The sequence below is a fragment of the Peromyscus eremicus genome, chromosome 8b (assembly GCF_949786415.1).
Source record: "Peromyscus eremicus chromosome 8b, PerEre_H2_v1, whole genome shotgun sequence".
Classification (NCBI taxonomy): Eukaryota; Metazoa; Chordata; class Mammalia; order Rodentia; family Cricetidae; genus Peromyscus; species Peromyscus eremicus.
Window position 1 is genome coordinate 34,690,655 of NC_081424.1, and position 24,057 is coordinate 34,714,711.

The 24,057-nt window shown below is 41.8% G+C and overlaps 1 protein-coding gene across 4 annotated transcripts in view; it reads right to left on the reverse strand.

The window, feature by feature from the left end:
* Positions 1–1,230: 1,230 nt before the first annotated feature.
* Hbs1l (HBS1 like translational GTPase) overlaps positions 1,231–24,057 on the reverse strand; it is a 71,852-nt gene continuing 49,025 nt past the window's right edge. For all 4 annotated transcript variants that reach the window (XM_059272664.1, XM_059272667.1, XM_059272668.1 and 1 more), the window contains 10 exons: positions 21,367–21,513; positions 19,603–19,677; positions 17,516–17,633; positions 16,956–17,024; positions 14,621–14,725; positions 10,688–10,778; positions 10,255–10,363; positions 5,442–5,542; positions 2,426–2,570; positions 1,231–1,877 (listed from right to left, as the gene is read on the reverse strand). In XM_059272664.1, the coding sequence (XP_059128647.1) occupies positions 1,866–1,877; positions 2,426–2,570; positions 5,442–5,542; positions 10,255–10,363; positions 10,688–10,778; positions 14,621–14,725; positions 16,956–17,024; positions 17,516–17,633; positions 19,603–19,677; positions 21,367–21,513 (972 nt within the window). In that variant the 3' untranslated portion in view covers positions 1,231–1,865. The remainder of the gene's footprint in view (positions 1,878–2,425; positions 2,571–5,441; positions 5,543–10,254; positions 10,364–10,687; positions 10,779–14,620; positions 14,726–16,955; positions 17,025–17,515; positions 17,634–19,602; positions 19,678–21,366; positions 21,514–24,057) is intronic.

Consider the following 24,057-nt stretch of genomic DNA (forward strand, 5'->3'; position numbering starts at 1 on the left):
CGATGGGTCTCGGGGGCAAACACCAAAGCAGGGCAAGTAGGGCTGCGACCTGGTACAGGTCATGGAAACTGTCCCTCCCGGACTGACTCAAGGCTAGCATTACCTCTGCCTCAATTAAGAGTCAAGATGTTGGCCGGGCGGTGGTGGCGCACGCCTTTAATCCCAGCACTCGGGAGGCAGAGCCAGGTGGATCTCTGTGAGTTCGAGGCCAACCTGGGCTACCAAGTGAGTCCCAGGAAAGGCGCAAAGCTACACAGAGAAACCCTGTCTCAAAAAACCAAAAAAAAAAAAAAAAAAAAAAAAAAAAGAGTCAAGATGTTTTGTTACTCAAGACAATTTAAGGTTGGTTTCTATCGTAAGTATCTATACAGTTTCTGAATAGCATATGAATAACAATCTCATCTTAGCAAGTTTCATCTCACCTAACAGCTACACAAATGCTTTTTATAAAGAATTTTGGTATGAGTGCAATCACCTAGGAACTCCACAGCACACTTAGGATCTGTGCACCTCACCACGTGGATGCTATTCTTCAGTTACGCAGCAGGAGCCTGGTGGAGTGGTATACACCTGGAATTCCAGGACCTGGAGAACTAATGCTGGAGGACCAAATTTTGGAACTGCTTGGGCTACGTAGCAAGTTCAAGGACAACCTAGGCTATTCCCTAAAAAAATAGCAAAACTATTTTTCTAGCAAAAATCTAGCAGAAAAAAAAGAAAAGAAAAAAGAAAATCTAGCAAAATTCAAGAAAATAAATTAAAAAGAAAGCAAGAAAAAAAAGAACTACTGAATTTGGAAATCTATCAGTATCATGCCTCTTCTAATTTCTGAATCTATAATAAAGAGTCCTTCAGTCCCAGATGTGGCTAAGGACAACAGCTAACCTAAATTTTGTGAGACTCAGGAAATGGTCCAACAAATCCTTGTTAAGTCAACAAGCCTTCAAGTGTGTTGCTGAAATGCTGAAGAAAAGCCTGAGTCTTCTTCATAGGGAGCAGAGTCTGGCAGCAGAGATCAGATATGGTCAGTAATCAGTTCCAAAGATCAGGAAACCCAAGGTACAGTTTAAGTGGCAAAAACTAACCTTGATTCACCTTTAGCATAAGAAGCAAAAATCTTGTCAGTCAGAAAATCCTTTGATGAAAGGATCCCAACACAGTGCCTGGGTCTCATCTGGTGATGGGACAGCCCTCCTCATAAATGTTTAAGGAATAAAACACACTTTGCAATATCTTCAAACTAAGGCGTTTTATTAGCTGGCTCTTAACTTAAATAACCTTAGTGACCTAAGAACAGCTTTCAGTCACTTCAATCACACTTCTGAAGGTAGACTTGTTGAACGTGAGGGACGTTTTCATTTTCAACACAGAACAGCTTTACTATTACCATCAGTAAATCTTTTCTTAGTGTTAACTAAAAAAAGCACCAGGTCAAAGACTGACTACATCCAAGTCTGCAATTAGATACCCTTCCTTAAAACGTGCATGGAACAGGAGAATGAAATGAGAAAACGAGGACTGTTTTGGTTTGGCTGGAAGTTGAGTCCATTTCATGATGATTTAAGTATCTTCAGATAATCCCCACAAGTCTCAGGAAAACAGATGCATTTCACTACCACCCCAAAGGGAAAAACTGCTTTGGAAACGGAAGTATAATAGTGGCCTTTCTTTGTCAGTTGGCACCTTGACATTTCTGCAGGAGTGATTACGAATACTGCTTGGCAGCTAATCGTAGCTTTAGTTCCTCTCATCTACAACACGTCATCAGCTGCACGCTGTTTCTGTAACTGCACCACTGGATGCCGCCTGCGTGGCTGCCTGTCTCATGGCATTTGAACGTGGTGGAGACACGCACGGTGGGCCCATCACTCCTTGATCTGCAGGAAAACCAAAGGTGCCACCGTCATTTCAAACCCTTTACAAGAACAACAACAACAGCTGGGACAGGGAACAGACTTTCCTTTTCCTTCACCATTTTCCCTTCCCATCACGCTACTTACTCGTTTTTTAAAATAAAATATTCATAATAGCTATGGGAATACAGAAGAAAATTTAAACTACTGAAATTTCCTGGTTCAGTTCTGGCTATTTCCTTCAAAATGTCACTGTACTTCATCATATATAAAAGTTATGTCTAAAAAAGTGTTACAACTACATTAATTCAATTTTTTGGACGAATTATTTCAAATACACTGAAAGCCAGTAATTTAAAGAAAAATAATACAGCTTCTTCTACTAAACAAAACCAGAACTCCCAATTTATTTGACCCCACATATATGATACTCTTCTCCTCTCATCACTTAGAAACTATTTGAATATAAATTTGAATTTCTTGTTCCGATACTGTGTGTTTCCTTAAGCCATGAAATCCCTGTAACCAGCTGGAAAGGTGAAAGGACACGAAGAACTAGGACATGACAATACCTCCGTGACAACACCAGCGGCTATTGTGGAGCCGCCGTAGCGCAGCATAAACCTCCCCAGTTCCTTGAAGTCTTTGTAGAGCTCAAGGGCCACTGGTCTTTGCGTCTGCAGCTCCACCAAAGCGTTCTGGCCCTTGGTCAGCAGCCTGGCAAGAGTGAGGGAAACAAGGAACAAATGGATATGTGACACAGAAAAGTGAGCACCTGGGAATGAGCAGTTTGCACCCAATCAGCAAATCAACTCATCTTCCAAAATCCAGGAGAAAAGTTGCATGTGTGTATGTTTTAAATGCAAGCATATGCCTTTGAATTTTTCTGGACTAAAAGGAATGAGGGTAATTCTAGATTTAAGAACCATTAGGTGGATGTCAGAGGTGTGTGTGTGTGTGTGTGTGTGTGTGTGTGTGTGTGTATACGTACATCAATCTTAAAACACACCTCCTTCAGGTCCACTGTATCCTATCCCCTAAATATTCAACACCCATCCTGATCAATGCTTGTCTACTATTCCCTGAAGAAACCTAGAAGCTTAGTTATCTAATAAAGCAATGGTAGTAAAGTTTAGTACTATCAGGACACTAACTCTTAACCCTCTTTGAAAATGTATTTCTTTATTTTCTTGCAGTTCTGATGATTCAACCTTGGACTTCACACTAGCTATGTTACACTAGGACTCTGCAGCAGGCCCAGGAGGGAAACCTCAATTGAAAAGGTCTCCAAACGACTGTCCTCCAACCCAGACCCAAACAATCCCGCACAGAGGAGCATTTGTGTAAGCCACCGAGTGAGTCGGTCAGAACCCTGCCTCCGCCGCTTGTAAACTTCCTGTCACTTTACTGCTTCCTGTGATTGCTGAGATGTAAGTCATGGGAAACACTCCTGAGAGAGCCTAGAAAGCATGGATCTTGAGAATGTCATCCTCACAGTTCTGTGATGTTTGCCAGAGTATCACGGCACACTCCAGCTAAGCACCTCCTTCAAGAGACATGCAGACAGCCCTCCCCTCCTGAGGAGCAGACTGCCTCCAGATCTTTCTGCTGGCAGTCAGCCCATTAACCCCTGAGGCACCCTGGGCCTCTAACACAGGTGCAAAGGTGAGAAATACGAAGGGGATTTTGAGTGGGATTCCCCACAAGGCTCCAGATGAGGGAAACCCCAAAGTGCAGGCGGCCAACCCGAACTAGGATGGCCTTTAACTCGTACCGAGTAAGAGTCTGCATTTTGCAATATGCACTTGCATGATTTTATTTTATTTAGAGTATGCTTAGTTTCTCAGACAGTACTTCCTGTGTCAGGCAAAGAAGGGCTGTGCAGACCTCAGCCTCGATGCTAAGTACAATGAGAAACCACCATGGTAGTGATCACCTCAGTGTAAGACCATGTGGACAGGAACACAGTTACGTCACAGGCTGGAAAGAGTGAAGTGCTAGAGAACGCGCGGAGACTTTCTCAGGCTAGGGGACAAGCTCACTCAGCAAGTGATGAAGTTAAGGGAAGCACGAGCCTGAGATCTGGAACACGTGGCAGACAAGTTAAAGTTCACCTCTAAGAACATAGGACAGGCTTCTAAATGTCTTTGGTCCATCACCATCTGTGGCTTGAGGCATATATATCTATTTATACTCACGTTTTTATTTATAATTCCCATCATCACCATACATAACCTTAGTCATAGCTAACATCTGCTCCTAAATGAGAACTTAAATGTTTACATAGGTGTTGGTACGACTGCACATGTATGTGCAGGTGAATGTGCACACGGGTGTGCGGGCATGGGAAGGCGAAGGGCAGCCTTGGACGACACTCCTCAGGCACTTTTCATCGTCTTCTGTGACACGAGCTCTCAGTGAACTTGCCAACTACGCAGGGATCCACGGGGCTCTGCAGGCCAGTGAGCCGCAGGGATCCACCTGGCTCTGGCAGGCCAGTGAGCCGCAGGGATCCACCTGGCTCTGGCAGGCCAGTGAGCCGCAGGGATCCACCTGGCTCTGGCAGGCCAGTGAGCCGCAGGGATCCACCTGGCTCTGGCAGGCCAGTGAGCCGCAGGGATCCACCTGGCTCTGGCAGGCCAGTGAGCTGCAGGGATCCACCGGGCTCTGGCAGGCCAGTGAGCTGCAGGGATCCACTGGGCTCTGGCAGGCCAGTGAGCCGCAGGGATCCACCGGGCTCTGGCAGGCCAGTGAGCTGCAGGGATCCACCTGGCTCTGGCAGGCCAGTGAGCTGCAGGGATCCACCGGGCTCTGGCAGGCCAGTGAGCTGCAGGGATCCACTGGGCTCTGGCAGGCCAGTGAGCTGCAGGGATCCACTGGGCTCTGGCAGGCCAGTGAGCCGCAGGAATCCACTGGGCTCTGGCAGGCCAGTGAGCTGCAGGGATCCACCTGGCTCTGGCAGGCCAGTGAGCTGCAGGGATCCACCTGGCCCTGGCAGGCCAGTGAGCTGCAGGGATCCACTGGGCTCTGGCAGGCCAGTGAGCCGCAGGAATCCACTGGGCTCTGGCAGGCCAGTGAGCTGCAGGGATCCACCTGGCTCTGGCAGGCCAGTGAGCTGCAGGGATCCACTCGGCTCTGGCAGGCCAGTGAGCTGCAGGGATCCACTGGGCTCTGGCAGGCCAGTGAGCTGCAGGGATCCACCTGGCTCTGGCAGGCCAGTGAGCTGCAGGGATCCACCGGGCTCTGGCAGGCCAGTGAGCTGCAGGGATCCACTGGGCTCTGGCAGGCCAGTGAGCTGCAGGGATCCACCTGGTTCTGCCTCCCGGATGCTGCCGTTCCAAGTGGGCTCCAGGCACCTAGCTTTTCCCATGGGTTCTGAGGATCCTTGAGTAGCAAGCACAGCCTTTACCAACTAAGCTATCTCCCTACCCCTTAAATGTTCGTTTATGGATGTTCTAATGTAACCATTGACAAGTCATTGGTAGAAAAAGTACACTGGACTCCACTTACCTCAGTACACACACGGCTTATCTGTAAGGAATTTACTTACATTGTTAGTGTTTATGATTTCTGTGTTCCAACACTCACTTAGGCTTTTTCTTTGTGACTTCGCCAGTACTTTTGTTGAGGACACTAATCAATCGCTTAACAGTAGCAGGTTCACTGACGGTCTGGTAGTGTAACAGCACCTAAAGCAAACACAAGAAGGTAAGACTGGAACTATTTGCGACAGCAGTTCCAGCCTTCCTTTTTGGCGCATGATCAATTATACCCAAGCCATCACGGGTGGCCAGAGTCACTTCCTAATGACTCTCCGGCAGCCTCCGCCCCCAGGCCCACACTAGTAAGGTGTTCCCTCGCATTTCTACCCTGCACTCAGCGTAAACTTGAGTAGGCTGCAGAGCCTTGCTGTTCCCTTTTCCTCTGTAACGGTGAAGAGAACAGTACCTTGGGATTACTGTAAAGGTTAAAAGCAGCTACTGTTTACAACACTTACCACCATGGTGGCATCCTAAGAAGCAGTAGGCAAAGAATCTAAGGCTGAATTCCCAGCCTTTCATTTGCATTTGTCTGTAGGTCAGTGTCCTTGGTAGTAAAACAGACTTTCCCAGAATTGTGATGAGAAATAAACAGGATGAGACAAAGTACTCAGACACACAAATGTTCAACAAGTGAACTGTCTCATCATGAATGATGAGGGAGGGGGATCTGACATATTCATCGGTGATCACTACATCCACTCTTGGGCAAAAAGAATAAAAGTTTCCATATACAGAGATAAAGGAGGAGAGCAACATTTATAAGAATCCCCGAGTACCAAGCACTGCGTGACAGATCTTATAGGTGGTAGTTTACTTACATAGAGATTAAACCTGGCTTAGAGTCTAGTAGACATAGGTGCAAATCACCTTCACCTGGGCCATGCTCTTTAACTTGTCTACCTGCAAAGTCCCTGACTGAGGTTCCATACACCAAAATGAGGCTGCTCAGATGTCACCTAGTATTAACAGTATCCAGCACATAGGAAACATCCAGATAACACGATGATTTGATATATCACATCGTCTGTGGCCATCCCACCCTGAACATGCCTGCTCTCGCCTGCCATTAGATCATTAGATCATAAACTAAGTACCGTCGACTATGTTTTCACATGGAAGAGAAACAGCAGAAAGTCTGTGGCCATGGAGCTTCATGGAAGCTTGAATTGCACACTGAATCAGTTGAAACTACAAATTGTTGGCTCTTCCCATGTCGACTACTGAGTCCTGTGGAAATCACATGGACACAATCTTCTGTTTTCTAAGAGAAGCTTTTATGAAGAAAAAGGGGGAAGCTTGGGTGGATCCCAATCAAGGTCAGAACGCAGACTGACTGTTCTTATTCAAATAATAGACTTTGAGTGTGCTACCAGTATGTCTACAGTGCATGAACAGCAGCAGACTGCATTCCCAGGAAGCAGTAAAGCTCTCCTACTTTAAATGGTTTGTAAACATCATTCTGAGCCATTGAGTTGTAGAAACGGACATTTCCTATCTGGAATTCCTAGCCAAAATAGTTTGCACTTGTAGAAGGGAGAAAAGCAAGCCAGGGATGCAGCTCAGAGGAAGGGTGCTTGCCCAGCATGCGCTAGGTCATGGGTCCCCTCCACACTCATTGGCTGCAGGTCTTAAAATTGTACATTGCAATACAAGTGCGAGACTGAGTATATAAGAAACATCTCTTTAGGACTAGATCCCTACGCTCATCTCACACATGACCAGGTCTTCATGGCCTGCCAAATACCAAAGAAAAGAGGCACATGAACCCCACTGAGTTCCTTCTACTATTTGCTGAGCTGTAACATCAGAGCTAACAAATGGGGTGTGGAAATACGGAGTTACATTTGATTTTTCCTTCTCTCTCCACAGCACTGTTTATTAACTAAAACAAAAAAAAAAAACCTGTTGGACATGAGTGAAACAATCTATTTACAATCAAGAGAATTTAGTGTATAATATTATAATATCCTGATGTCCTAATATTATATATAAAGTCAAACTCCTTCATAATCTAAAACCATCTGCAGCACTGGGAAACAGGAAGAACTGGGTCCTGGCTTAGCCGTTACTCTAGTCACAACCCCACATGAGTCTCTACTCACCATTCTGAAAACTCAGAGCACTTCTCCAAACTCTGTTAAAGACCCATCTAAACAGAGAGACTTGACAGGAAACAATTCAGTCCTGTGTGTTAATGTTCTATGAACATTAACAAGTTATGGTAAGAGACAGTAGGTGTCAGAAATCTCTTACTATCACAAGTTCCATGTAGCGTGTGCCGTCAGCTTTCTAATAAAGTCTTTATCATCTCTGAAATCTGAAATACACTGGTCTAAGGGTGTTAGGGATTGAACTTGACTTCATGGGTTTATGAGAACCAAATCACCTAGTGTTTCATTAAGCTATAATGTTAGGCAACAACATAAATAATTTTTCTTAAGTAGTCTATTAAAAATATCAGTGAATATATGGTCATTTGATATTCAACAAAGGTGCCTATGTTGGTTACCGGGGATATCAGGTGTCCCCCCCCCCAACAGATGTTGCTAGGAAACCGGATGAGCAAATGTAAAGGATGACAGTGAAGCTTTGCCCAACACCACATAGGAAAGCAACTACAAACCGATCCATGGCCTAACCACACAAGACAAATGCACAGCTCTTAAAGAAGACAGGCGAAGGCCTCGTGATGCTGGCTCTGGCCCTGAGCTCCCGACACGACACAAAGGCACATTAAAGACAAAGAAACCAGGTTGCTCCAAAGTTAACAACCACTGGATAGAACTCAGACAATGACTGCAGGATTAGTTTGGGGTGATATGCTCCTGAGATGGACAGCAGGGATGGTTATCCAATAGCGAGAGTATACTGAGTTACAAACTAACAATGTGAACTTTCTTAGATAGACTAATTACAATAAAGATAAAATACGAACTTAAACTGAATCAACCTTATCCTTTCTTCTTTCAAAGTGTACAGTTGTCATAACAACTAAGGGAAATTTACACATACCTCTGTATGTAGTATTGGCAGAATTAAGTGCTAACTAGTAAAATTTTAATTGTTTAAGAAGGCCTTTCTTAGTTTTTTTTTCCTACCAGAGCAGGTAGATGTGACCACTTTTTCTGATCACATTTTATCCTGATATGCAGGAGAGTCTCTTAAAGCAGCTGAAAAGCTTTCATTTGGTGCTTATTTTTAAGAAACCACGATAGGCAAGAGATAGTGTTCAAAGTAAATATTGCCCTCTTGACCCCTTTCTACAGGCAAAAATCAATTGTTGTGCATGTAAACACAGGCTACAACAACTTCCCTGCTTTCCAGGAACTAGTTCCACTCATTCTAAAGCAACTGACTGGGGACTATTTGCTAATCCTAAATGGTTAATAATGAAATATTTCAATTATAACAACTCTTTTGGTGAAACACTTTTTAAAAAGAGAATAAAAATACAATATGATTACTAAAGCATTTAAATATCAAATAAACATGGTGACTACACTTATATAGAAATAAGAATCACAAGCAAAGCATATGATTATCTCACAGATATATAATCATACATAAGATGAATTTGAATGTCCTAAGTAATTTCTTCTCGGCTCCTCAAACACTATCATGGACTTTAAAAAGTTGAAAGATCAATTACTATTCCTGTTTGATTTAATTTTTTTTCTCTTGAAAAAGTTCCTAGGGTCAAGAATCAAAATAAAAAGCAAACTAAATATGATGGTTAAATTCTGGCTGTGTATCTTTCTAGATTAGAATAAGACATTAATTTGAAACAAATAGTGCATATTTATGTAACAGCTTTTCTGAATTTATAAAAACAGGAACACTGCATAGTGAAAGTGACTTTTACCTTCACGGGATAACTATTTAAATCTACGGAGACATACTTTTTGCTGTCACAAAGTGTCTGGAATTGTCTGACTGTTAAGTTACACACGCAGGGAACCACATGAGAGCGTGATCTTAAGTTCTTGAGAAGCAAACTACGCATGAAATAAGAAACCCACAAGTAACACCTTTTTGGGATAAGAAACACTGTGAAAAACTCCTCATCCCACAGTGAAGCAGACATGAGCTGGTCAATGACACCCTGCGGAGCAGTCACATCATGCAGGGTCAGAGTTCATCAAATGTGACCAGAGCTCGGGACACACCTGAAATCTCAGTGCACATGTGCCAGTGTGAGCATGTGAGTACGTGAGCATGGAAACCTGATGAAGTCAAAACAGCAGCTTTCGATGGATTGTGCAAACATGGAATATTCTTATTTTTCTCTATTTGTGTGGGTTTCTAACCTGTAAAACTAATCTATACTTTATACTCAGAAATACCGAAAATAAGTATATTAAGCAAAACAGAAGCACCTAAATTAAAAATGCAAGGTAAGCTTTACTACCCAATAAAAAGTCTATCACTTCCCCTAGAAAAAAAATATATTATCATCAGTGCTATGAAATATCTTCTCTTGAAAACGTTCTCAGACTCAAGAATCAAAATAAGGGCTGGAGAGGTGCCTCGGGGGTTAAAAACAGTGGCCACTCTTCAGAGGACCTGGGTTTGATTCCTGAAATCACCTGTAACTCAATACTAGGGGATCTGATGCTCTTCTGGCTTCTGTGGGCACACACATGGTGTGCAGACATATATGTGAACCAACACCCATACACAGAAAATAAATATTAGAATATATTTTGTAAAAGACTCAAAATAAGAAGCAAAGTATTTTCAAACTCGAACTTATTTTTCTAAATTAGAAATGACGTTCCCTTGAAACAATCGTCACATTTTAAGGTGAGCTGGGACTTCCCTGGGTTCACAGAAGCAAGGCCAATGCATAGGAAACTTACAGGAAATCCTTTAGTGATAGGAACTTCAATATTGAAGATGAGGATCCGGGCTCTGAAGCGAGTGCAAGCTTTGATAGGTTCTTTGGGGCCACAAAATATGCAGCCAACACTGTAACAGAGAAGGAGAAAAGGAATGAAGGAGCACGAAAATGAGCACTTGTAAAGAAACTAAAACAATTAAGCAAATAAGAATGTCTTCTAAGGACTCCCCACCCCGAACTAAAGCAAAGCTTCATGCATTACAGCTTCCATCTCAAGAACATAGTGAGTTTGTGTGTCAACATGAATCAACTCCATTTTAGATGGCATTTGTAAAAATTAAATTCGGCCAAATAAAATTCTGGCTAAGACAGAACTAGTGGATTGCAAAACTCATGTACCCTGATGTCCTTTATCTGATACAAAAGCTGTTCACACTCGTTTTCTTACTCACTTGATTTTGATGATATCCATCCCAACCAAAGTAAGGCTAACGTGATCTCCCGCTGCTGCCCAATCAACAGGTTCATCGTGCAGAGTGATTCCTGGAAATGAGTGAAAACCAAAGCCCACAGTGAAACACCTCTGCACAGAGCCAGAGCGACCCAGGGAGTCTGGGGGTGCACTTCCTCGCTGTACTCATCGTTTTCAATTTGAATGGGTTAGGAGTGAGAAGTGGAACCAAGCGTGGCGGAAGCAGTCCTCCAGACCTGCTGCTCTAGAGCACCACCCTAAACACAGTGGCTGGTCTTTGCCCACAGGAAGCCGCTTTCTTGCCATTTAGTCAAATATTTCAAACTCACTTACCCGATGAAGCAACAGCCTCCCAGCAGACTTCATTCAAACACTGCTACTATATTAATGGGCACAGTCACAGTTAAATAGTCCAAATTATTAAATGACTCCTAGTGCCATAAAAGACAGGACTGGCAAAGGTAGCTGGGAATATTTTATTCTCTTGAGCTGTTCTGCCCTTCCTTTCAACTCCCCCCAACCCAAGAAAATTTCATGGCATAGCCTAAGCTGGCCTTGAACTCTCTGATCCTCCTGCCTTTAACTCCCGTATACTGGGATTCTAGAAGTGTCCCCTCATACTGGGCAAACTTTGTTTTCAATTAGAGGATGACCTAAATGAAGCAAAAGCGTTCAGAGTCCGAGTGTCCAATCATCTAGCCCTTCACTATTCCTGCTCAAAGACAGCTTCTCCCCAGAGTCTGCATACCATGAGTCGCTACAAGGGAGATTAAGAAACCAGCAATAAAACTTAACTGAAAAGTCACCATACCCCTATATATACATATACATATATATATATATATACACACATACACCTAGTCACCTCAAACAGTCCTGAAGAGCAATTCTTTAGGGCTTTATGTAGCTTCCTTATTCCAGGGCTTCTGAAACAAATCCTGTGCTATTTCATTTGATGGGTTAGATGTACAGGTTAAATTACTTTTTGCTGAAAGCTGTGCCTTCCAATGAAGACGGTGTGCAGGCCAGCCACAGCAGAACTGTTCTGGACTGACATATTTTTAATAAATTATAATCCTTCATTTCTTTATAACACTATACTTTTCTCCCCTACGTGACATGCTCTTTTAGGACAATATTCTTGGCTTCAAAAATTAGTAATTTAAATTGTAAATTTAAATACAAAATTGACTAATTTAAGTATCAGTCAAATATCAACTAATTAAATTTAATTTTTACATGTAATTGGAAATGGCCATATATGTATTTACTAGGAAATGGGGACTTGAAAATATGAGGTAGTTGGTTTAATATAATAGAGATTGCCTTTGGCTTAAGATTTTTAAAAGGCTTTTCATATTTATTGACCACGTTTCCAAAATACTTACATTTTTTTTTCTCCCAACCATGTTACCATCCCATATCTGGTTTTTTTTTATTCATTTTTCATACCAACCACAGATCCCCCTCTCATCTCTCTTCCCGCTATCCCCCCCCCAACCCCCATTTCTAGTTTCTAAAGGCTTTCTCCTTGGTCAGACATTACAAAAGGGGGCTTTATTTTTTTTCTTTTAATACTCCAGACACTTGGTATGTTTTTGTCATTTGGGTTTTAGTTTTTTGCAGACATCCCAGGCTGGCCACCAACTAACAATGTCATTTAAAACGGCCCTAAAATAACTGCAATCCTCCTTCTTCAGCTTCCCAAAGGCTGGGACTATAGGCACAAGCTACTACGCTGAAATTTGCTGTCACTAGAGTGAAGAGGTGCCTTGGAATTGCTACCTGATGGCAGGCAAGCCTCCGTTCCTGGGGTAACGGAGCATCAGTCGTCCTTCATGTATTCAGAACAAAGGGCACAGAGATCCGTGTGGTAAACCCAGCAACGGCAGCGGGCAGAGCCGAGGGCTGGGACTGTCCAGAGAGCCAGGCGAGACTCAGAGCAGAAGCGTCTCCCACGGCTGCTCCAGCTTCTGCTCAGTCACCAGAGGGACTGGCCAGTCTCCCCATGGAGGAGAGCAGCACACAGCGGCAAGGAGCATGGGGCTCTTTCTCATAGGTGTCCACAGAGATGCAATAGTAAGGAAGGCCTGTGGTAATTTTAGGACCAGGTTCTCAACTCTCAGCTGCTTGTTATTTAAAATATATATATTTTTTAGTTTATTCTTTAAAAAAAAGCTCATTAGCAGACAGAAATTAGTATTTCCTAAGTGTTTTAGTTCTTTGTTGAGTGTGTGAGTATGAGTGAGTGCATGTGTGCATGCACACACCCATGCACACAAGTACATGCACATGGTGGACAGAGGTCAAGCTCAGGTGTTGTTCCTCAGGCACCAACAATCTGTTTGTTCTGTTCTTATGGTTTAAGGCAGGACTTTGCCAAGTAGTTTGGCTGCCAGCAAAACCCAGAGACCAGCCTGCCAGCCTCTCCAGTGCTGGGATACTGAGTGCCCATGCCAGCCTGTCATGTGGGTTCTAGAACTGCAATAATGTCAGCCTGTCACGAGGGTTCTAGAACTGCACTAATGCCAGCCTGTCACGTGGGTTCTAGGACTGCATTCAGCTCTTCTTGCTGGCATGGTAAACACTTCAGCTGAGCCACCTCTGCACCCAGTGCTGCAGGTCTTAACCACCTTAGAAGCAGAAGCAGAGAGCTGCACTTGCAAACAACAGAGCTATGGAAAGTGGATCTTCTTAAAGTACACATTATTTTTCATCGAACCAGAAATGCCATGGTCTGTAGCAGGCAAGAAGAATAGGGTCAACCGGAAACAGAATTTGTCATCCGATGTAACCTTCAACTATAGGTTCAGCATACCACCTAACTAGGTATTTACCAATTCCTTACACTACCTGTGATAGCTCACACACAGACTCTCAGCACTTTGAGGCTATGGCAGGAGAGCACAGATGTAAGGCCAGCCTAGGCTACAGACTGAGTTCAAAGCTATCCTGAGCTGCAGAGCCAGACTGTATATCCAAATACCAAGGGCTGAGGATGTGACTCTGGTAATTCTGCCTAGCAGGTATCTAGAGTCAATCTCTACCCCCGGAGGGAGTGCAGACAGTGGCAGGAGAGTTTGAAAAACGTCCATTCAGATTTATAACCCTGCCAAGCACAACTATGAACACAGACTGAAGGAAGAGCGGTAGAGGATGTACTAAAATGTTAACATTGCCAATGGTTAGACTTCAGCTTACACTCTACAAATACTATTATTCTACTACAGAACATCTTCCATTTTACCCAGAAGTCACAGAACTGGCTAGAAATCAGATTAAGGTTACACAGAACTGAGTACTTTCTAAGCTAAATTTAGATAAGAACACATACACACGAAAGGCTAACCCTTAGGCGGAAATAGTTATCAATGATTATCAACACACACAGTATACCTCTGAAAAAGCGGTGGAGATGGCATCTTAGGTTAGCTCCACTTATGTGTTCCTATATTTGCCTTAAACACAGGGAGAGGTGAGTAATTACAGGTATCATGTATAGGCATAAACATGACCAAAGCTGAAATACAGACTCCATGGGGACAAGCTGCCTGCCACTGACTAGCTACACTATCAGGCTGGATTCTTTAATTTCTTCTACAAATTATAATTTTATAAGTATCTATCGGTTATGTATACAGCTGGCTCAGTCTTAAACCAGATTTTATGACTCAGTACCCAAAACAGAATGTTACCGGGGTTAGAATGTTATATGTACACACAGCCATGTGCTACAACAGAAAAAAAAAATCGTTTGTTTTCACATTTTAGTGTTCAACAGTCAGTATCATTTTGACAGTTAGTTACAATTTCAGTAAGAGGATATTGACTCCGGAGTTATAACTAGACTACTGAAGAAGAAATCTGCTGTCTCAAGACCTGTTAGCAAAAGCATGCTGCACACTGGTCATACCTTTTGCAGTACAGGTTTCATTGGGTGGCATTGCTAACAGTCGGTCACCAGTCTGGATATAACCAGCTTCAATTTTACCAGTCACACAAAAGCCAGATCCTTGATCTGCAAAACATAGCAACATCACATGAAGCATATACTACCGTTATCTTACAGTTACCACTGTGAAAGTTCTTCCCCACATGGCTACAAAAGGCAGGAGATGAATGAACAGCAAGCCCTGGTCAGGTTAGAAGTTTTAATACCTCTACTAAACAGTCACACTCACTTCCAGTTTTTCTTGCAAATAAAATTATTCATATAACAAAAAGTGAAGGTTCATTCCTTTCCAAATGTTTATTGAATGACTAATAGTCACCAGGCAATCTACTAAGCTCCGGGGTAAGAGAAGGAAGCAGAGGCCATTTTCCATAAGAAACCTAGCCCAGTAAAGAGAAAGACAAGAGTGAGTGAACCTGAGGGCCACAAATGTGATTTAAAAGAAAAAGAAAAATTGTGCACCTAAGAATCCACGGTGGCACACTGGGGTGCAGCTCACTGGCAAGGCTCCGGGGGAGAGAGGGTGGGGGCAGAGAACTAAGGGATAAGATGCTAATAGCTTTGGGAGATTCAGGTGGCCTACCTAGAGTCTCTATCTACTCTGAGGCTGAGGTGACTGGCTCAGGGTGGAGACATAAACGTGGGAAGCATCCAGATGTGGGCAGTAGGGGAACTCATGGACATTACTTCATGAAAAGCATTTAGTGAAATCACTATTTCAGAATCTGAAAATGAAGCCTACACACCCAGGAGACAGGCCACAAAAAGGAGGAGGCAGGAGAAAGTGGGTCAAAGAAAACCAGGAAGAAAGTAAGTCTCATGATGGCTATGACAACAACTATCATCAAAAAGAATGCAAATTTAAGTACAGGAGGAGTCAGAACTAGAGCGTGTGTTCGCTCAGCAGGACACACTAAGGGAACACGCAAGGCAGGAGCTGGGAAGGTGCCCAAAGAGAGAGCAGATCGTCAGACACCAGCTGGAAGACAGCCCCTGCTTCAGGGCTTAACAGACAAAGGACACTTCAAAAGCATTTCCATATCCCCTCTCCCACCACTCCTCTGGAGACCAATTGTGATTATGATCTAGTTCAATTCCATCCCACCCTTCTGCTTACATTCATTTCTCACTGATTTACTAAAGGCACCTTGTGTCGGGTCCTAGACTACATCTTGCAGATGCCTTTCAAGGGTTCATAAAATAGACAGCAGAGTAACCACTGCAATAATGAATACCAGTGCAGGGCTGCGGGCAAGGAACACATGGGGGCCTGTATGGGCAGGCACAGGGTAACCACTGTAAAAACACACTCTTTGTTTTCTGTGTGATAATGGAGACAATGAAGGAGACAACCGACCTCTTTATAATATCACTTATCCCACTCTATCAATAGTATATACTTCAGCTCCTATCTTTTATTCTCCTACCCTTCTGTAGTTTTCTAGACAGGGCCTTCTACCTATGTTTAAATTAGGCACATTCTTAGGTACTCACTTAGTATAGCACCTTCTCCATCAGTCTGAACCTTTGCCTCCCTCAGCTCCAGAGTACAGGGTTTCCTGGTATCTTAAGCACTAGTCTTTTATCACAGTTAATGGTTCTGATTTCTCATATTAATTTCCCCCCTTTGTCTATGTGATACCATGTCTTACTCAGACCGACACAGTTGGGTAGGAAACAGGCAGAGAGAGAGGAACACTAAAGCATGGAAACACGGGGGTGGGGGGTTGGGGACACAGTGCCAATCGGGATCTTAAAGTGTGTGTGTGTGTGTGTGTGTGTGTGTGTGTGTGTGTGTGTGTGTGTGCGTGCATTATTAACTTTAAAATGATACTTATTTGGTGTCTCTGAGTGTGTGTGTTCAGTCACCACAGTGCAAGTGTGTGAGGTCAGAAGAAAACCTTCAGGAGCTGACTGTCTCTTTCTGCCACGTGGGACCAAGGGACCAAACTCGGGCTGTCAGGCTTGGTGGCATGGGCCTTTACCCAGTGAGCCATCTCACCAGCCCCTCACTCTGGAGGTTAAAAAAGATGAATTATCCAATGTGTTTAAGGTCAGGGAGATAAAGCTTAGGCCTCTGCCCCTGACAGGTGACTGTAAGGGGGAAGTGGTGTGTAACTGAGGAGTGTTCGGGGGCTCTGGGACTGGGCCGTGTGAAGTAATAGTGAAAGCCTGATGCTCATCCTGACATTCATGTGGAGAGGATGAACCCAAAGACAACATGACAGATCGAGAAAACAAGGCACAAAGAGCAGACGGGCAGCGAGACAGAGCAAGTCTACAGAGCAGCACTCACCTTTGAAGACATCCGACACACATAATCTAAAAGGTTTGTCAATAGATCGTTGAGGGGGCTTGAAGGAATCTGGGAGGAAAATGGCAAACAGTTTAATTTAAATGACGGGCTGTGGACATTGCTCAGGGGAAGAGCACAGTTTGCTCAGGGGCCTAGTTTTGATTCCCAGCACCCTCAAACCCACAAAAGGAATTATTTTTCCACCACCTCAAGTGTGCCCATCATTGTCTCTCTTCTTCTAGAAAAAGAACTTATTCTGTAAATGCTAACAGTAAATGACTGTCATTCAAATACTTTACAATTATAAACTGTATTTCCCACATCACTTCATTTAATTCTAACTAGTCTGTAAGACAGGGAGGGCCAGTTCTAACCTCATAATGTAGCTTCAAAGCACTGAGTATTACTTTAAATAGTACACATGATTTCAAAACTAAGAGCCCCGTTTCTCTGATTACAAATTCTATGCTTTTTCATATACATTGTCTCTCATAAAGAACTCTAAATAATCTATATCAAGTTTATAGCATATCAAAACAGAGTGGCAGCAGTATACGTACCAATTTGTTCTAATAAACATGATCCTTTATACCATTTCGTGAGCTCACTTGACTGTGATCTTGTGGTTAGATTTTCACCACTGAGACCACTCGTAGGGATAAAAGCTACGTCACTCTCCTATTAACAAGATGGAAGATAGAAACTTACTTATAAAATGCTATAAGCAAAAAATACAAAGACTCATCATTACTACAACTGAATCAAGTTTACAAAACAAACAGCAACAGACTTTCCAAACAGTAACAGGCATCAGCGCAGTGTAGCCCTGAGGTTACCTGAGCCAGGAGTTTTGAATTTGGGGGAGATCTGGAAATTTCCTTCTAACCATTAAAGCATATTTACTCGCTGATGTAGGCATATTACAGATTTTTGCTGGATAAATTCTTTTCTACCAACATGCCTCCGTGACCTCCTTAAGCTCTACTATCTAAAGTGGTAGGTTGGAGAAAATCTCCTATCACATAAAATCCAGGCCAAATACTCAATATATGAACATTTTAAAAGCCAGCCATTTTAAAGAATATATTTTATATACATACCAGAAGTGAAAGAAAAATAGAATTAAACGTACTCAACAAGATACTATCAATACAGAAGGAAAGGGAGGGATAGGTATAAATAAGACTATTATACATTATGGAGAGGCCATAAGGTATCATATATTTTATATTTCTTTAAAATCACATATAATACACATATAATATGTGTATGTGTGTATGTATATATACATGTGTATGTGTGTATGTATATATACATATAATATGTGTATGTGTGTATGTATATATACATAGTTTTAATGAAGTTATACCACTTGGGTGATAAGACTACCCTAAGAGCCATAGACTACCTAACAAAAACTCCAGTATTAGGCATAAGAAACCTTTCAAGTTGTTGGGTGAGGGGAGTCAAGAGATTCCCCAAACAATACAGGGTATTTCTGCTGCCTTTGGTTGTCTCCAGAAGTTGCAGGGAAGACCCTGTTGCTGAAGACACCACACAGGGGGAACTGAAGGGGATTTGTCCTTCAAGGCCCCTCCCTGCGGATTAGCAGGCTACCAAGGGAGGGAAGCAATCAACAGTCGCATTCAGCTGAGACACCTCTACACCGCAACAATGAGTAGCATGGCCAGAGAACCCTAGAGGTGCAACAGTGGTTCTTACGTCTTGGCAGTAACCAACAGCGTATAACTGGATTCAAGGCCTGCTTAACAGGAGAGAAATCACGCCTGATATGGGAAAACTGTGCAACCACCCATGGCTAATGAGGTTATGGATCTTGGAGGAGAACCTACTTTGCCATTTTACTAAACCAGTATATTCCCTAAGTGCATTCTAAATACCTATTCTTTTATCCATAGATAACTGTAGCTTCTCAATCTCATGAATGAAGCTTCTCATTGCTGCAGATGGACCATTACAAAAGTTACAAACGATCAAATGAAGAGAAATGACTGTGGGGTGCCCAGCTCCAACTAATACACCTACAACATAATCCCACACACCTAAGGCTCAAAAAACATGGTGGAAGAGGAGACAGAAAGACTGTAAGAAAGAGCCAGAGGACCAGTCTGTTGCAAGACTGTCTCCTAGAAATGATGGGAAATTATATCCATGACACTTCAACAATATGTATACCGAAGTAAAACCAATGATAGAAGCAACAGACAGGCTAACACGGAAGGGGTAAGTTTTGTCTACGGCTCCATCCTTGGACAAAGAACAGTCAAGTAAGGAATGCTGAGAGAGAGAAAAGTAGTCTTCCCCAAGGATGAGCCAGCTGATTAACTAGTACCAAGGAGTTAGCCCTGAAATCACATGCACACAAGCAGCACTAAATGGACTCAGCAGGTTGTACTTACACACATATAAAAGCAGCACTAAAGGAAGAGAGGCCATGATTTGAGAGTGAACAGGGAGGGTGGGTATCGGAGGGGCTGGGGGAGTGGAAGAGGGAGGGAAATGGTGTCAAGTAAAAATTCAAAACCAAAAACACTGGAAAAGAATAGTAATATGTTAGCTTATTTTCTTCTATCAGGAAGATGACTTAGAGAAATAAACAAACCAATTTCATTTAAAATCATCATACCTTAAAACCTGCTTGCTTAAGAAAATGCCCAAGTTTTCCAGTAATCTCTTGAAATCGTTCTTGTTGCCAATTTACCTGATAAAGATCCAATTTATAATTAGAGTTATGCATGAGAGTAGACACATAAAATCAGAATTTCTATAATAAAATGTACATAGCCAAATATATAAAATATAAATTAAAATTAAAACTCAGAAAAAAAATCTTACTATTAATATGACCTAAGATTAACTTTTGCTAAAACAGGAAGCCAACAATCTCTAACAGTTAGAATCTAATAGTTATGCTAAAAATGATTTCGTATTTGGAGAGAAAAGTAATTTATTAAATCATGCTTTAACCAAACATTAGATTAAAATAAAAGTACTGACACCCACCTCAGCCAAGCACACTAGACAAGTATGTAATGTCAACTCTAGGTCATATGCAGAATACTTTAGGTGTATGCATACCAGTGTCTATAATTATGTGGAAATACCATAAGAGGAGTGTGAGCAATAAAGTCTAGAATCTTATGGAGTGGCTACAATATGACTATTTACCAAAAAGCTTTCTAGTTTTCTCTACATTTGAAATTTTTCATACAAAAATGTTAGAGAAAAATTAATACTACACACAATAATAAACTATAGAAGAACTAACGGAGAATATTGGTAAATATAGAAGCTAGGGGGAAGAAAATACCTAAACACAAAAATAAGCAAAATATATATTGTATATGTCCAAATAACCAAGATGGAAAATAATGTACAATGTACAAAGGAAAAATATACTTAAATATTAATATATTAATAAAACAATGAAGTTAACAAATGAAGTATGCTCTGTATATCAAATCAGAAAATATTTTTTTCATCAAAGTTGATTTGCCTGTTTAGAGTCATAAATACACCACATGTGCCAAGAGTAAATAATCAGCACATTTCTCAAAGGCACTCACATCATATTTAGGAAGTTTCAAAAGTTATATGGCCTGAGGCCCAGAGAACAAGCCATTTCAAAATATACACTCACGTATACCCACAACGTATACCAGAACAACTAGAAATCTTCAAAATTAGACTGTTGGAATGAATCATATCCTTAACATAGCCTACAATAAAGCCATAAAAACTTCTTTATCCAGGAAAACATGCATTAGAATATTGTCAACTTTTTACAAAGGAGGTAATCATGTATTATAACCCAATGGTTGTGATGGAGAGAAAAAAATATGAAAACTCTTATCTGGAAAAATAAAATTGGTGGATATACAATGAAATGGTTTTATATTTTCATTTTACAGTGATGCATATTATTTTGTAATTGAAAAGTTTTAAGTTCTAAAACGTCATTTTGAAATTAAGATATTCTTGCTTAAAAATTAATAATACCATGTTCAGTTAATTAAAGGATAGCAAATTTGTTTTACTTAATATGGCAGCTAGACTAATAAAATATATACCAGTTCCATCTGTGGGCATCTACATGGGCAGAATAGTCCCATCTAAATTTTTTTAATTTGTTTATTTTATGTGCATGAGTGTTTTGCCTCATGTATGCATCTGTATCACGTGAGTGTTGAGTACCTACAGACGCCAGGAGACAGTGTTGGACTCCGGGAACTGGAGTTACAAACGGTTGTGAGTTACCATGTGGGTGCTGGGAAACAAACCCAGGTCCTCTGAAAGAGCAACAGATGCTCTTAACCCCAGAGCCATCTCTCCAGCCACCAGAATATCATCGTAACATCAGAAACGAAGTCTCACATAGCCCTTTAGATACCTGATCCATTTTATTGACAGCCACAGCAAGCTGGGTCACTCCAAGGGATCGGACCAAAAGGCCATGTTCCCGTGTCTGTCCTCCGGTCTCAAATCCAGCTTCAAACTCTCCCCTGCTGGCATCAACAACTAAAACAGCTACATCAGCCTGAGGAAGGAGAGAGAATCAAAGCTAGAAAGAACGTCACACTCCGGATTTCATGCAAAGGACAAGTTACTCAATTAACCATTTGGTCAGATTTAAAGGCAGGCTGTGACACGACCCCAACCTAAAACCAAACACCAAAGCAAATGGGAGATGATTACCACAGACAGCTTAAAAATTTTCAATATGATTATATACTTGTGTGACACCAATAATAACGACATAAGAACAGGAAGAGGGTCAGCAAGATGGCTCAGCAGGTAAAACTACTTGCTGCCAAGCCTGACTAGGTGAGTAAAATGTCCTTGACCCACATGCTAGCATGAGAGAACTGATTTCCCGAGCTGTTCTCTGACCTCCATAGGAATGATGTTGTCTCAAGCACAGACATACACACACAAACACACACACACAAATACATAAGCATAATAAAAAAGAGCAATAAGAAAATCTATCCTTGATTACAAAAAAATTAAAATGCCTAGCCAGAGGGGGAGGGGGACATAAATGAAATTAAAACATAAAGATGGCAAGTAATCTTGAATGTCATCTTTACAAAAAAAAAAAAAAAAAAAAAAAAAAAAGAATACAGAGTTCTTTAGAAAATTAGATAAGATGTAAGCCAGGAATTTGCTCAAGAAGTACAAATAGCCAAAAAGTTTAAATTTAAAAAGTCCCCCATTTAAAAAGAAATCAAAACTACATATTCCCAGATTCTATTTTTAGATGTCACAAGGTTAGTAATTAAAAGACAAAGTAATTCACTGGAGGCAGCAGGGGTGTGTTCTTGTACATTATTTGTTATGGACTATACAACCTCCCAAAGGGCATTTTAAAAGTAAATATCAAAAGCCCCAAAACTGTGCACATTTTACTTCCTATTAATTCTACATTTGGGAATTTAATTTACCAAAACAATTATGGCTACAAAGATATTCAGCTAGGAGAATATTACCTATAGTGAGAAAAATTATGACACGAATTACCAAAGGTCACACATTCATCTTCTGCAGCTACTAAAATAGACTTTTGTAGTGGGATATCTGTACACTGTGTGAACTTGCATTGCTGTGATTGGTGTAATAAGAAGCTGAATAGCCAATAGCTAGGCAGGAGGTATAGGCAGGACTTCCGGGCAGACAGAGACCCTGAGAAGAAAGGTGGAGTTGCCAGCCAGACAAGGAGAAGAAACAGGAAGTGCAAGAGGAAGAGAAGTAATGCCACATGGCAGAACATAGATTAATATAAATGGGTTCATTGAAGTTATAAGAACTAGTTGAGACTAGTCTAAGCTTAAGGCCAAGCTTTCATAATTAATAAGTTTCCGTGCCATTATTTGTGAGCTGGCGGCCAACAAAAAAGCTTGCTACAGAACCTTGTATCACAATCATCTCTCCTTTCATACTCAAATCCACAAAACAGAAAGAAAAAGTTCACATTCCCCGTCAGCCCCCTGGTTCCCACGACTCTTAGGTTAACCATTCTTTATGCAATTCTACTTCCATCGTGGGGAAGTGGTTTACAAAATTTTGCAAAAAACTATGGCCCATTTCTCTTCTTCCAGGTCCATTCTTACCAGTCATTTTTGTCAATGTCTTGTCTGGCTAGGGGGACTAAATGCCTTACATCCCCTTCTGAACCATCTGAGGCTGGCGATACAGTCAGTCTCTCAAGGGTTTGCTGATCTCCAGTCACAGCACTCAGTGCTCTCACCTCCTGGTACAGTCCACACAGCTTTTTAGTTGTGTGACAGGTTTTATCATTGTTTTCTGTACTGTCTGGTTTATAAGAATTTCACAATGATTACCATATAATCCTTCCCATACATAAGGGGAGATGAAATGGTCATAAAGTAAGTCTAGAATCTACACATGACACCACATTCGTTACAGAACTTCTCATGTAAACTACACTCAGCACCCATCAGCTCGGCATGGTAGCACACACCTATGACCCCAGCATGTGGAAGGTGGAAACGGAGCCCAGAGTTGGAGGTGACACTGAGAGTCTGGGCTATACAGAACATTCCAGGTTAGTCTGAACTTACAGCAAGTTCCAGTCTCAAAAACACCCAACAACAACAGAAGTAGGATTCGGGTACTCTGTCCAGTGGAATGACTTTAGTATTTCGTCTTTTACTTACTCAAATACTCTTTCTAGCTTAATTCTACTTTAAAGTGTTCAGTACCATGCCAGACTTTAATTTTAGCAATAAATGGAGTGTGTGTGTCAAGAAATCTACACTTGCATACCATAATTTTAACACCAAAGTCTCTATCTCTGATACCTCCACAATGTAACATGGCAGAAAGCTTAGATAGCACAAATAAACAGGTCACGAAAAACACAATATATCTCAATTTTTTTCTAGCCTCTTAAAAGTAAAACTTTCAATTTTAAAATATTTTATGAGTAGCCGGGCGGTGGTGGTGGTGGTGGTGGCGGCGGCACACGCCTTTAATTCCAGCACTCAGGAGGCAGAGCCAGGCGGATCTCTGTGAGTTTGAGGCCAGCCTGGGCTACCAAGTGAGTCCCAGGAAAGGCGCA